General features: G+C 41.5%; 1 protein-coding gene across 7 annotated transcripts in view; it reads right to left on the reverse strand.

The window, feature by feature from the left end:
• Positions 1 to 16,004, reverse strand: part of LOC134353928 (transcription intermediary factor 1-beta-like) — a 137,669-nt gene that overhangs the window by 9,205 nt on the left and 112,460 nt on the right. For 5 of the 7 annotated variants that reach the window (XM_063062473.1, XM_063062474.1, XM_063062472.1 and 2 more), the window contains exons 10-16: positions 12,261 to 12,605; positions 8,172 to 8,339; positions 6,077 to 6,268; positions 5,022 to 5,094; positions 3,153 to 3,201; positions 2,025 to 2,211; positions 4 to 335 (exon numbers count right to left, since the gene is read on the reverse strand). In XM_063062473.1, coding sequence (XP_062918543.1) covers positions 4 to 335; positions 2,025 to 2,211; positions 3,153 to 3,201; positions 5,022 to 5,094; positions 6,077 to 6,268; positions 8,172 to 8,339; positions 12,261 to 12,605 — 1,346 coding nt within the window. The remainder of the gene's footprint in view (positions 1 to 3; positions 336 to 2,024; positions 2,212 to 3,152; positions 3,202 to 5,021; positions 5,095 to 6,076; positions 6,269 to 8,171; positions 8,340 to 12,260; positions 12,606 to 16,004) is intronic. The other 2 variants (XM_063062476.1, XM_063062475.1) reach the window with 2 other exon arrangements.

The raw sequence follows: 16,004 nt of genomic DNA on the forward strand, positions 1-16,004 counted from the left end.
TACCTGGGCACACTGAGCAAAGCCGGGACATGACAGCCAATGTGAAACACTTTCAGGCAACGGCTACAACACGGCAACTCGCCTCCTTTCCCACAAACAACGCAGACCACCTCATCCGCCTCCTCGCCCTTCTCACTGGCACTGCACAGCGGCGACGCCTTGAGGTCCGCTATACTCCCGGGTGACTTTTCACTGGGGGAAGGTGTGGGGCTCAGGGTGTGATGGGTACGCTTGCTTGCTACCTCAGTTCTCTCATTAAAGACAAATTCGATTTCGGTCACTGATGCGGGAGAGACGGAGTTCGGTGGCGTCAAGGTGCTCGCCAGTGTTGGTGCCTGCGGGTTAGAGACAGAGTTTTGTGATGAGCAAGTCCAGGACATCACAGGTAAAGAAGAGAAGATTTTAATCAGGCAAGAGTACAGCACTACAAGCCGTGATTGTATTCATTTGTAGAATCAGCAGAAGAGGAAGCTGAAATCCTTACAGCAGATCCTTACTTCCAAACTGTCAGATACTGGAGGGCATAAATTTTTGACGAGAGGAGAAAATTTAAAAAAGAATTTATGCATCTAGTGTTTTCTTTTGCACAGAGGTAGCTCCTGGAATGTACTGCTGGGGCAGGTGATGGTAGCAATGTTTACAAGGCAGTTAAAAAGGTACATGAACATGAAGAAGGGATATTGACTGTTGGGAATAGGGTGAATTGGTATCACAGTCAGTACAGACATTGTGGACCTGAGGCCATACTCCTGTGCTGTATTGTTCTATGTTCTATTTCAGATGGCCTTGTACTCTATCTGCTTTCCATCACGTGATACAGTCTTGCTCGGCACTACAGACAGCAGTACACAGCAATGACCCTTCTTTCCACACAGCACCTCATGGGTAGCACCACAGATCTGGTACAAGCCCACAGGAAGGAACCCTTCATCCACACAGCATCACAGGGGTAGCCCAAGTGGAGGTGAATACTTATTGAGCATTCAGATGTCACCATGACCCAAGCAGCCCTGTTTTCAACTCCACAAACCGGTTCTACTATTCTAAGCCTTACCTTGAGAGAACAACCCTATAGTACATAGTGGTGCCAATATACAAGAATACTTCCTTATCTATTTATTCATTACAATGTGCCTTTAACACTCCATGGGTTAGAAAGAAAACACTGCTACTTTGAGACAATTGAAAGAGGCAAAAAGTTCTGCCAGCATTTCTGTAATTTGTAAATCTACTCTGGTTTTCAATTGTTCATTTGTGTTTAGCACTACAAAACATTTCATGGATGCAAATTAAGCCACATAAAGCGGGAAAAAATATACAAGTGGGATAAAATCCATCTTCCCAATAGCAGCACAGGTTGACACGGTGATGAAGAAAGTGTATGTCATGCTTGGCTTTATAAGTTGCGGAAATGAGTTCAAGGGTCTGGAAGTTATCTGGTGCGTTGCATCCAGCTCTGGCCGCCACATTGTAGGAAGGATGTGGAGGTTACGGCGAGGGTGCAGAAGAGGTTTACTCGATTAGAGGGTATGAACTACAAGGAGAGGCTGGACAAACTTTGGTTTTCTCTGGAGCGGAGGTATCCAATAGAAGTTTATAAAATTATGAGGTATCTTTTTTCCAGGGTTACGATGTCTAATGCTAGAGGGTATGCACTTTAGGTGGGAGCGGTAAGTTCAAAGGAGATGTGTGGAGCAAGATTTTTTTTTAAAAGCACAAAATGGTGGCTGCTGCCACAGGTACAGTGGAGGCAAATACGATAGAGATACTTAAAAAGCTCTTCGACAGGCACATACATTTTCAGAGAATTCTGGAATATAAACATACTGTAGACGGAAGGGATTAGTTTATTTAGGCATTTAGTTACGTTTAATTAATTCCACACAACACACTGGGCCTAATGGCCTGTTCCTGTGTGTACTAATTGCCAAAACATTCACAGATAAGCTGATGGAAACAGTATGAAAGGAATGGAATATCTCAGTTCAAAATCCAAGGAGACATTTAAACGAGTCCATAAATACCGTGAAGGTTGGATTTATAGGCAAGCCATCTCTTTCGATGATGATCAGGTTGAACTCATCCTGTCCACTGCCTGGTAACAGTTTGAAGGTTGGCAGCTCAGTGTCAGTAGACAAGTCGATTTGCAATCGCTCTAACCGCACATAAGGGTCCTTCTTGTTCGATTTAGGTTTAAGGTTTGAGTCCGAACTAAAATCAGAAAAAGCACACAGGGTCATACATTATCAATAGTTCAAATCCATATGAAAAAAGAATCACACAGACACTACAAATCTGAAATAAGGAAATGCTTGAAACACTCAGCAGGCTGAGTAACACATGGGGAAAGAGAATAAGATTTAATGTTCTAACAAAGGTTCTCAACTTGATACATTAACTCTTATCCCCAGCATGAGTGTGCCCAGCATCTTCTATCTGAGAAACTGAGACCAATACACAAGGCAGCTGGTGCAATGTTTATTCTCTGGGTGATGTAGCGAATTACAGATCTTTCACCTCTGGAAATACAGAGGGTTAACATGACAGCCTTTTACTCTGCAGTTTGTGTGTGCTGTCCTTGGCATCTCAGTGATGGCAACATGCAGTCCTGCACCATTGACCGTGTACCTGAACTTCGATCATGAGGACTTGTCCCTTGTTGTAGGGATAAGTAAACATTCCCATTTTGAGTATGTGCCTACGCAGGAGGCAAAAGGGGTTTGGGCATGGAATATGAGGTGAAGTACAAGGAGTAGTGTATCTGGTCTCAGGGAGTGCATACCAAGCAAGGGATTTCACGCTATGAATCCTCCCGCAGGATGTATCACAAATGACCAATGCTTGCCCCAGGCTGTCATTTCCTTGCGCCACAGATAGAAGCCATTCAGTTCACTACATCTAAACCAGGTCTAAAAACGTACTGCATCAATCGCAAACGCCCCGTATTTCCTAGTAACCCATTTTCCCTACACATGCCCATTAATATCCACTCACTCTCCCACCAACTACTTATACTTGGGAAATTTACAGTGGAAAATTAATCTAACAGCCAGCACATCTTTGGGATGTGGAAGAAAATCCTTGCAAAGGATTGTTTATGCCTCTATCCACCAAGGGATCATCTTGTAAAAATTCAAACTAAAGAGCCTTACCTGTCACCAGTGTGCTTTATGGTACACTGCAAAGGCATGCATCTGGACTCTGAGATAAATGCAAACATAAATATATAAATAATAAGCAAGGTATTTTATTTGTCAATACTACAAAGGCTGTAGCAAGTTTAAACCGAGTCTATATTAAATACATGTTCACTTTTTGAAAAGCATTTCAGAAGCTTTACGAAAGCAAAGGCATATACAGGCTGCTGTCATGGAAATACACAGAAACTAGTCATACAATGTAATTAAATGTGAACTTTTATACACAGAACATTAGAATACGACAATACTACAGTTTATGCAAAGATCAGATTAAATTACAGTTGGAAGTATTATTTTCAATACTGGGCACCACACCACACTAATGGATGAATGAACAGACCAGACAAAAATTCAGTACAGATCTATCAGAATGACACCTCAACTTCAAGGGTAAATTAGATAATACACAAATACTGTGGAATGCAGAAATTTAGAAGTGTTGTGATTGAGGTTTTCAAGATATTACGTGGCGAAGTAGATAGAGATAAACCATTTTCAATAACTGTGGAGTCCAGGACTTCATAACAAATTGGGACCAGCTCAATGTTGGGGACTATAAACATTTCCATTTCCCACGGAGTTTGTGCTGACCCCCAAGCACCTATTTTATATTAATCTCATCCTCTTGACAACTATGAAATTAATTCCTGTTAATAAGAGGCATGAGGAAAAGGAGGGTATGTGAAGCTGGATCATGGATTAGATCTTAATGATTAGCTACTGTTATATTATACCAGAAACGTGCAGAATGAAGAACCTACCGAAGATTTTAGTGATTTCCTGCACTCCTCTCTAAAAGACACCAACTTAAATCGTGATAATTCAAACATTCAAACAGGACGTCTCCCTAAATTCTTGATATCCTGGTTTCCAGGTGTCAGGTTTGAGGCTTATTTGTCTGATCTCATCAGCTTATGATGATAAAGTATGTCAAAAGGGCTAACACGTTAGTTAAACAATAGTAGCCTGTTCTTTCTGAAAGAAACCGCTGATGATCAACAGATGTGCTAAGCCATATTTCTTCTCAGAGTTAGACAGCGTTTCAAGGTCTTTGTTTCTTTGTGCAGTCAAGTGCAGAAATAGGACCACTCCAGTCTGTTTGTGTATGAGGCCATAATACCTATTCTGTAATTTATCTTTCGGTACTGTCAAGCAATAGAGAAGTCTGACTCTGGCTTTGGGGGGAGAGGGGTGGGGTGCGTGTGTGTGGTATCTGAACGACTATATCCATTCTGTAAGGGGAATTGAGAGTTAGTTGGTGGATCGGGCAGGAACAGTCATAGACTGTTCCTGTTTGAGCAACTGAGTAAGCCCTTGGTGCATTGAATAAATGGAAAACCAAACCAATGTACTGGAAAGGACAATAGATCGTGTGGACATATGCAAACGTATCCAGAAGCTGACTAGGTATCCAAAGTTTAAAGTACATTCCCAAGGAGACACAGCTAAGAACATTAGACAGAAATAAAGGTGGCAGACCCAGGCAGGGAACACTGTCATCTGATTTATGACAGACTATTGGTTGAAGTAGCCTTGCACACCACTTGAGGAACCAAAACGAGGAAATAACAAATGATCAGGTAAGGATAGTCCTTGCACTACTTATAGCTGGTGATGGTGCCACCCTGTTTCTGTGCTGTAATTATTATATGGTTATGGTTATATGAAGCACCTTGGAAGCCGCTAAAGTTGTGAGAGGTATCACTGTAATCAGAAGACTTCCATGCACTGCAAAAACAGGATTTCTTGATTGCTCATAGAATGAATTTGTGATCATGGAAATTTTATTCAGAGCAAGTAATTCATGTTGACACCAATTACCTGAAGCTTGCTGCAATTCTTTGATGTTGTTTCTCTGCTCCTCCTGCTCAGTGGTGGTACTGACATTTGACAGCTGTTAATAAGATAGAAAATATAGCAGTTATTTCCCTTGATTGATTACCGAAATCTGAAAAACACAGTCATGACATCTCTGCAAATAATTGAAAGATTGGATTGGGAAGTTTGAAGTGGGTATGGTTTCATGGTATGTGCAAGGGAATGCAGACAAATAAAACGTTCATCTGAGGAAAGGACAAGGTACTAAAATTGGCCCAGTTTGAGAGCACAGGAGCAATACTCCAAAAGGACTTTTTCAAATTACATGCAGCAGCCAGAATCACCCTCCTTTCCCCATCCCCACCCACCTAACCTGGGAGCTCCCACAAGTCATTATGTCAGTCAACACCAACAGTCAAGTAGGACTAGCCCATGTTCCCTGCTCTCCCTATAATCCCAAGGGAGCAAAACAACTTCTACCTTCCTCGCTTCACCCCTCTGCATAAGAAGTTTTCCCATACCACCTCAGGTGGGAGAAATCCCTCACCCTTCCACCTCCATTTTATGGGATGCAAGACCCTACCCACTGCCTTGGCCCAGTAAGCTGGGACCTTTCCTAACTAAGGGTATGGAACTATTCTTGCTTCACCCCAAGAAATAAAAAAAAGGGGGGAAATTCTCTGTAATCTATTCTCGAAGCACAGGGACCACTCTCTTGCTTCATCCCAAGGTGCATGGATTCTACTGCCTCCTTTCAGGGACTGCAACAGGCATCATTTCAGGGTTGTTATGCTCCCTAGCCATCTCAAGGTAAACAAAAGAGAGATCGTGGCTTTGAAGAAGTGTGTGACTTTTTAGGACAATGTGGTATAAGGACTGTGGTATAATGAAGAAGCACATTTAAGAGGTATGTAGATGTTAATGTCTAATATTGATTCTTTGATTCACAAAAATAAAACTGGGAGAAAAGGTAGTTAAACTGAAGATTAAAATAGGGGAATGACTTGCCCTACAATGGGAACAGGACATGAATCTAGCATTGCTCGTTTTTTGCTAACCTTGAAGGACACACCCCTCCTTGGTTCTGAAAATGCAGGAGGAACATGACATGTAGAATGCCCTTTAACAAATCCTTCCGCTCCCGAATCAGACCAGGCCAATGCTCCATCGGAGGTGAGAATCAGTGAGTACAGTAAGCTATCATCTCTACCAACCTGCTGTGGCACTAGAGAGGGACCCGGATAGGCATACTGTAACACAAGACAGCATTTGGTAATGAGATATCAGCAAAAGGAAAAATCATTTCAGAAAAGGGATTGAATTACATAAAGGTTACAGAAGAAAAGAAGCTCATGTCACTCCCTATGCTCAACAAAAGTACTTCACCAGCTACATCAACAGGAATGCCCACATCACAATCTGAACTATTACTTCTAGTTGGCCTCCAGTCATCACTACTGCTTTGTGCCTCAGTGGGATCCCAACTCCCCATCACCACCCCGCGCCACCCCCCCCCCCGGCTTTCCCTAACCATTCCCATAGGAGCCTATATTGCCCACAACACAACCCCAACATTGAGATATTTCATACATTCACAGATTGTGGGCTTTACTGGCAAGACCATATTGGTCACCTATCCTTCTGCACCAAGTTCCCATCTGGATTGCTTTAGTCAACTGCACTGATGGGTCCAGAGTTTAAAAATGTGAGAACAGCAGATATCCTTTCCTGACAGACACTACTGAATCAGATTGGTTTTTACAATAATCATAGTCTCCAAGAGTTCAGTCACAGCAGATACTACCTTTTGAAATAAAGAAGCAATTAAAATTAAATTTACCAGGGGTTATGAAAGGATCTGAGCTCTTGTCTGTGGATCGAGTGCTTGCAGATCTGCATCACTTTGTTAATGTAACAGATTACCTAATCCTCTTTCACCCACGGCCACAAGACTAACCACCATATTTACAGTTTCATTTCCACGCTACAAGATTGGGACTGAAGTTTTCTGAACCACTTGCTTCAAAGTCAAATCATATACTGAAGCGAATGCTGGAACACAGTATCTAATTCATTATATGGGAGCACAGCAAAATAAAAGTTATTATCACCCTTTGCAGTCCCAACTGGGAATGAAACATTATATTTGTCATTTGATAGCAGAAAAGAAAAGAATGCCATGCAGTTGAGATGATGCCCAAGCCAAGAATACAGCTGTTGATTAACTGCACTTTTTGTGAATTTTGAAGACAAGGTGAAGATTAATAGTAACGCCCCAGATTATCTTCTGATTTTTTTTCTTATTTAATATAGTCTTAACAAGCTTTATGTTTACATTCATTTTATTCAGCTTACAGGAAAGATTGTTTCAGCTCTAAAGAGCCTTTGATGATGGAGAATATTTGCAGAGATTCTGGAAGGTTACACAGAATATTAACCAGGCTTCAGCAGAGTTGCTGGGGAGTTCCGTTCTGGTGCAGTTCTGTAGGGAGTCTCTAGGTCCTCCCTGTGAAATGCATGAGTTTTTTTCCCCTGGGTGCTCCAGTTCCCTCCCACAGTCCAAAGATACCAGGTAGGTTAATTTGTCATTGTAAATTGTCCTGTGATTAGGTTAGGGTTAATCGGGTTTGTCCGGGGTTGTTGGGGCGCGTGGCTCAAAGGGCCAGAAAGGCCAGCTCTGCACTGTATTGCCAAATAAAACTTTAAAAAAATATCGGAGGAACTTGCTTTTGTCAGCAATGATTTAGTATGGACAGGCTTTGTGGTATTGCAAAGTGGGAAGCTGAGGGATCACACATTCTGACTAAACAAGTACAAGCTGACAAGTTGAGTGAAGTGGTGTTACATCCTTGTATGAAAGTATTTAAGTTTTATGTTGCATGTTGAAGTTCTGCTTCATAAGTCGTTTATGGCATTTCAGATGCAGTTACATGCCAACCTACAAAGACAATGGAATGAATCATGGCTGCAGCTTACAGTTCTGTACACAATTGCAGCTTGCTAACAACAATCTCTGTTGCATTAAAATTCTAGGGAGACCAGAGGTGGAAAACCCTGCAATGGTCAGCCATGGTGAAACAAGCCAGTCGCGCCGCACTTGCACACAACTCTTGTTTTTTTTTTGGTTTTGGAACCCTATCAATCAGTAATTACCTGTTTCTGTGCAAAATCGTGGGCATTGGCCGGGCCATCTCTGTGGGGCAGAATGACACGGGGATACGAGGTTGCCTGCTGCACCAACATCTTGAGTTGGTCAACCGGGCTGTTGCCAAGGCGATTGCTTGACGTTGGAGAACGATGGCAATTTGCACCAACCTGAGTCTGGAGGATAAAAAATGGAGATAAATGTTTTAATGAGGTGGCGCACAAGCTTGCTGAAGCTGTGTGGTACTAACATGGTTTGGGGAATGGGATTGGAAGAGGATGGATGCCTGGGAACAAGATTTCCCTCTTCCATCACAACTGGTTTTCTTTCTGGATCATCTATTTTGTCAATAATATAACTTTGTGGTTCTTCCATGACAGTCTTTACTGTTTGAAAGAAAGGCAGGTGATTCCTACAGAGTTTAGATTAACATCTTGTTGTAGAAAATAAAGAACCAGATCAGGGTATGTAACCAGCTGTAGCACAAATACAACGCTGCCCCTTTCTGGAGCAGTTGTTATTCATAGCTGGACAGACTTGCCAGGATTGAAAGCAGGGAGACCTTGGTAGGTAAAGGCAATATCATTGGACAGTGGGGCAGAGCTCATGCTCCAAGTTGAAGACCCTTCATCAGTACTGGAAAAATGAGGAAATAAGTATATTTCAGTTTATAGAGGAAAGGGTAGAATGAACAAAGGGAACATCTGTGAAAGGGTGGAGAGCAAGGTTTAAGTGACACAATTGTTTTTAGTACTTTCTAGTTAATCAAAACAGTTTTGTCTGGAGGAATGTAATTAGAGGAAGATGCATTTAACATTACAAGCCTTTCCTCTTTGTATCAAAACTGGTCATTTCTGTTATCCATTTGCAACATCAATTACTCTCTCTTCACAGATGTCATCTCATCTGTTGAGTAAATACGTCATTTAATTCTGAAATTTCTGCTAACTGCTGCATTCTATGTGTCACAGCTCCTTCAGCTGTTATTTTACCCTCTCCAAATGTCTTTATACATTTTTGTATGTATACTCCTCCAGACAGATCAGCTGTGATTAGCCAGATGATTGCAGTAAAAGCAATAGTTAGTTACCCACACAACTTTGGTCTCCTGGTCACATCCAAGTACTCGAATAAGAAAGGTTTATAGAGATATCAGTCATATGCAGTCAGAAGGGGGTAGCTCAGATAGCTCAGATGAGTATCTTGGTTAACATGGATGAATTAGGCCAAAGCGCCAGTATGCTATATTGCTGTATATCTCTGCTTTACTTGGTGACCAAAATAATAGTTGAAAAGGGATCCAATTCCAAATCTGGAGCAACAGACGTAGAGTACATGATTAAGTAGGAGTGTGGAAGGGTAGAAATGTGGTGAGTGGCTGTATTTCCTGGTCAAGACTATTGAGTTCTTAACTGTTGTATGTTAACAGTCAAGCTAAGCACAGCAAGGCAAAGGGTCTCAAGTAAACCAACCAAGTTTTTTGCTCATGCATCAGCATTTGACAATCTATGGGCAAATCTGCATGGGGGGGGGGCTCAAAGTTTGTGCGAGATCAGATTCCTTGGTACCTCAATCAGGACTGAAAAGCTAAGGTCAACTTTATAAATCTATATGGCCATGAAAATCAATAGAGTGACAGAGTCATGGGCTCTCTATTACCTTCCAAGGCAATACAGATTCATAAATCCACGTTGTGGATTGGGTCACGGAGGGATTACGCTTGTATCTGATCTGCATTCCTGAAGGAAAACAGAGAAAGTATCACATGTCAATTGGCAGATGAACAGCTTAATGCTCAGCTTTACACACAGAGAATCATAATGTGCAGGTGGTGTTCTGTTCAGCACAGCTTTCAGTAGGCACTAGCAAAAAGATGCAATCTTATTTTCTCTCCTTCCCAAAACAATGATTCCCATTTGACTAGATACTCCATAAGCTGCTCACATTAGAGAATCGTAGAATCATAATACAGAAACAGGCCTGTCAGCTCTATAGTCTATTAACCTGCCTAGTCCCATCAACCTGCACCCAGACCATAGAGCACCTTGGATCTACCCAAATTTCTCTTAAGTATTGAAATCAAGCCCAAATCCACCACTTCCGGCAGTTCATTCCACACTCTCACCATCCTCTGGTTTCTCTTCATGTTCCCCTTAAACATTTCACCCTTAACCCATGACCTCTAGTTCTAGTCTCACCCAATCTCGGTGGAAAACCCCTGCTTTCATTTACCCTATCTATACCCTTCAATTTTATATTTCATTCTCCTACGCTCTAGAGAATAAAGCCCAAACCTATTCAACCTTTCCCAATAAGTCAGGTCCTCAAGTCCTGGCAACATCCTTGTAAATTTTCTCTGCATTCTTTCAATCTTATTTCCATCTTTCCTGCAGGTGGGTGACTGGAACATGTCACAATATTTCAAATTAGGACTTACCAACATCTTAAGCAACTTCAACATAACATCCCAACTCTTGTATTCAACAACGTAAACACGAGGAATTCTGCAGATGCTGGAAATTCAAGCAACACACATCAAAGTTGCTGGTGAACGCAGCAGGCCAGACAGCATCTCTAGGAAGAGGTACAGTCGACGTTTCGGGCCGAGACTCTTCGTCAGGAGTCCTCGGCCCGAAACGTCGACTGTACCTCTTCCTAGAGATGCTGCCTGACCTGCTGCGTTCACCAGCAACTTTGATGTGTATTTCTTGTATTCGACAGCTTGATTTATGCCAAAAAATCTCATTATGACTCTATCTACCCATTTTCAAGGAATTACAGATCTGTATTCCCAGATCCCTCTGTTCTACCGCACTTCTTAGTAGTCTCACCACTCACTAAGTCCTATCCTGGTTGGTCCTCTCAAAGTGTAACACTGGACACTTGTCTACATTAAATTCCACCTGTCATTTTTCAGTTCATTTTTTCAATGTAATCTTGTTCAGTACTATAAGGAATGGGCGTCCCGATCAGATGTACTCACAAAAAGAATTTTCTTCAAAAAGACTTCTCTATAAAGTACCTAAAAAGGCAGTCAGAGACCTCCATTTTCATACTTCTCTATTACAATATGAGGCTATAGAGTGCTACGTGTCTATCTGAGTCAGCATGTCTCAAGCAAAAAGACAAAATTAAAGCCTTGGAAACTCAAGATTTGCAGACGCAGTAGCACGATGAGTACAAACGCAGCTTGTACAGCTCACACAAGTCTCCTCACAGCAGTGGAAAGCTACTAATATATTTGATCAAAATTCAGGTAATAGCCCCAAAGCTGCCACACTCTGCACATTTCCAATTCAAGTTGCCCAGCTTCAACTGCTAAAAACACCAGCTAGAGCTTCTCAGGGATAGTGAGTGACCAGATTTCAATAACAGCTTCTAGCTTTACAATCCTTCCGTTTCCATCTCTGATTCTGGCCTCTATCTTAGTCAGCATCAGAGATCCTTTCTGCTGCTTTGGCACTATGCTAGCAAATCTTCCACACAGAAGTCTCTGTCGCTTTAAACTTCTGGTTTAAACTTTGACAGTGCCTTTAGTCATCTGTCCTAATAGCACACGGTGGCTTGCATTTGGTAATATATTAAGACCATTTTAAATGTTAAAGGCTGTAGTAGAAACTGTTGCTACTATGGCAGTGCCATCTCAAGGATTAAACATGATTAAAAAACATTATATTTACAAAACAATTGGCATGCTGGTGGTTCAATCAGCATAATATCTAACCATAGCTTCAATTGATAGAAAGCTACTAACTTTACACAATTAACAAGAAAGATTAATCAACCAATGAGTAAGAACTTGGAAAGTAACATTTTGGTAAATTAGAGAGGAAACCACTTGGCATTTAGATTCAAAGTTTGCTCTTAGATCTGCAATGTTCTTTCAAACTTAAATCTGCAAAGCAAGTTGTCAAATCCCAAGATGCTGACTGGCTTTCTGCTTCTAATCAATAATGGTATTTGAGGGAGCTTTGAGAGTACCGGTAAAAAGCACAATGCTAAAATATATTGTTCAAAAGCAATTTTGTTGATAAAAACAGGCTCCCAAATACTGCATAAAGACAATGCAAATAAATAAAATTACGCAACATACTTACACTCTGACTGGTAGCAGAATTGTTAGAGTGCACTTGCTGGGATATGGCAGTTGTTAGCAACTGCCTGCTGGTAGAAGTATTTGATCTGAGTGCTTGCTGCACTGGAGGAGACGGTCGACTCACAGGAACATTCGACAGTCCGGTGGACGTAGATAGGTGGTGCGATGGTGGGGACTGAACACTACCAGCTGCACTAGGCCCAAAGGACAGCTGCTGCCGCTGTGTTGGGGAAGGCAGTTTGCTAATGGCAGTAGGCTGATGGACGGACATTTGCTGGTACAGTGTCTGGCCCCCAATAATCGATTGCTTGACAGCTCCCTGAGTATGTCCCTGAGGCTGGCGAATCTGCAAAATAGGAAACAAACTCTGGCAATGAGAAAATCGTATATAAAAGACAAAAATATTATTCAAAATAAGCACTCCGTCATCCATGCTTGCCAATTTTTACAATAGTCCGTGGGATGATGGACGAGGGATATATTTTAGTGGAGTTCTGTAAAGGACAGGGCTTTTTTTCTTATTAAAGAGGTTGTCAAAGGAGTTCAAACCATGATAAGTTCAAACAGAATAGTTACCAGTAGATAGTTCAGTAATCAGACAGCAGAGGTGAAGTAGTGATGCAAAGTTATTTTACACAGATGGCCAAACTGGAATGCACTACTTGAATTAAGAAGAATGGACTAAACATTTGAAAATAAAAATCTGAGACAATGAGGAATATGCAGTACACAGATTAATTGGAATTGGTATTAGTTTATTACTGTCACATGTACCGAGATACAGTGAAATGCTCACCTTGCTTACTGTTCAGACAGATCTTTTCATTACATAAATGCATTGAGGTAGCACAAGGCAAAACAATATCAGGCAGAATAAAGGGTAAGAGCCACAGAGAATGTGCAGTACAGAAGAACAATAAGGAGGAAGATAATAATAAGACAAGTTGGACTCATCAGCTCTCAATCATACTAAGGATCTACTTAGTCTTATAACAGCAGGGTAGAAGCTGTCCATAAGCCTGGTAGTGTGTGCTTTCAGGCTTTTGTATCTTCATCCCAAGGGGAGAAGAGAGAATAACCAGGTTACTGATGCAGCAAGAAGTATAGTCAGAATCTAAAGAGGAGGCTGCTTTCCGTAAAGTGCTGAGTTATATCCACAACTCTGCAATTTCTTGTGGTCATGTGCAGAGCTTTTGCCGCACCATGCCGTTATCCAGAGAAACAGGATGTTTTCTATGGTGCATTGGTAAAAATTGGTTAGGGTCGAAGAGAATTTGCCAAATAATCGTTGCAGAAGTGTTGCTGCCTATCCTTACTGATTGCTTCATAAGAAAGTAGAGGCTTTGTTGAGTTTTCTTGACCATGGTGTCTATATAGTTAGACCAGGAGAGGCTATTGGTGATGTTCACTCTTCGGAACTTGAAGGTCTCAACCTGAACTCCAACAATGTAGACAGGAGGATGAGGGCCACCCTATTCCTAGAGTCAATGACCGAGTCAAGGAAAGGTTGTTGTCATGACAGCATGTTACTAAGCTCTTTATCTCTTTCCTGTACTCTGACTTATTGTTATTTGAAATGCGACCACTACGGTGGTGTCATCTACAAAAATGGAGACAGAATTAGAGCAGAATCCCGGCACACAATGAGTGTCCAAGGAGTGGAGTAGGGGGCTGAGGATGTTACCTTGTAGTGCAATATGTTTAGAATAATTGGAGTGGAGGTGTAGCTGCCTATCTTTACTGATTGCAGTCCAGTGGTCAGGAAGACAAGGATCCAGTTGCAGCGGGAGGCATTGACTCCCAAGATCTGGAATTTGGTGATGAATTTGCTTGGAATGATAATATTGAAAGCCGAGCTGTAGTCAATACTAATAGTATGACATAGGTGTCTTTACTGTCCAGGTGCTCCAGAGACGGGTGTAGGGGCAGGGAGATGTCATCTGTCATAGACCTCCCATTTCCCATGTAGGTGAATTGCAATGTGTCGAGGTTGTCCAGAAGGCTGGAATTGGCGTGACTAGCCTCTTGAAGCTCTTTGTACTGGTAGATGTCACAGCCGCAGGGCGATAATCACTTAAACATGTTATCTTCTTTTTCTTAGGTAGCAGAATGATACTGGTCTTCTTCAAGTGATTACCAAGGAACTGGCACAGAATATATCCCAAAATAAAAGAGCTAGGATTTTATCTGGTCACTAACAAAGTTAAATGAGTGAATTAAGTAAATTTCCTGCTAAGTTATTTAAAGTCATCTTATAACATTTAGAGAGCAAATGGATCATTTATCCCTTTACACCTGTTCTCTCACTTAATTAGATTATGGCTGATTTTTGACCCATGGAATATTGCTTACTTCCTTTGGCTAATAAAACTAAATAGTTCAGCTCTTGTTCAATTTTTGACTCTCCAATTTGTTGAAATATATCAGTACATAGCCAGAAATGTGAGGAATGGAGGCATCAAGGGCAATTAAATGCGCTACTCATAACTTTCTCTCCCAAAATACGAACACTCTTTTTTGTTTTTGGATTTGGGGTAGGCTTGGTCCAACAGTAAAACATTAGTTGTCATAACAGAGGTCATTATCATCCAAGCACAATTCTGTCAGAAAACTAGCTTTCAGATGATAGGGAGAGGGGATAGGCAGTTAAAAAAAAGGTATTTTTAAAATGCAATTTCAAAATTTGTCAAAGGGGATGAGAGAGCTGTTTGTGTTTAATATGCCATGTAATTCTGAGGGAAAGTTTAAACAAGCAATTTTTAAACAACAGTGTACCAAATGCAGTATCAGTAAGCAGATATAACAGTGGTATTTCAGAGGTAAATACACAGACGCATGATGTGAAGGGAACATGGTACCTTGCTCTGCAATTGGGATCAGTTTCCTTCACTGGCAGACCACAATCCACATGGACTGGAAAGCCCACCTCCTTCTAACTGACCATCAACATAAATGCACCTCGGGGCTACATACTCCCTGCTTTACTCTATTTGTACATGTGACTGTGGCTAAGCATAGCTCTAATGCCATCAACAAATTTGCCAATGACATCACTGTTACTAGCAGAATTACACATGGTGACAAGGAGGCATGCAGGAGCGAGGTAGGTCAGCTGGCTGAGTCATGCTGTAACAACAACTTTGCACTCAACACCCACAAGACCATGGAACTGATTGTGGATTTTATGAAGAAGTCAGGTGAACCTCAATGAACAGTCTGCGGTGTAAAGGGCAACTTCAAGTTCCTGGTGTGTTAACATCTCTGAGGACCTTACCAAGCACTAGCATATATATGCAACCATAACGGCATGTACTTTTTCTACTTTCTTAGAAGTTTAAGGAGATTTAGCATGTCATCAAAGACTCTGATAAAACTCTACAGAACTACAATGAAAAGAATCTGAGCGGTTGCATCACAGCCGGGTATGGAAACTCCAAAGCACAGGAACGTAACTTGCTACAGCATGTGGTGGACTAACCGACAGTTCAGGATGCAGTTCTGCTCACGTCCTCTTCTCGATGCTGTGTTCAGGCTGGCGGTAAGGGAGCCTGAAGACCCACACCTCAAGGTTCAATGACAGCCCTTCCCCATTACCATCAGCTTCTTCAACCAACCTGAAAACCCTAACACTACCTCGTACTGTATTTCTTACAACATATACTAATGACGTTATGTTTATTTTATTGTGAACATGAATGGAGGTATATGGACCATATGCAGGAAGATAGGATTAGCTTCATTTGGC

The sequence above is a fragment of the Mobula hypostoma genome, chromosome 11 (genome assembly GCF_963921235.1).
Source record: "Mobula hypostoma chromosome 11, sMobHyp1.1, whole genome shotgun sequence".
NCBI lineage: Eukaryota > Metazoa > Chordata > Chondrichthyes > Myliobatiformes > Myliobatidae > Mobula > Mobula hypostoma.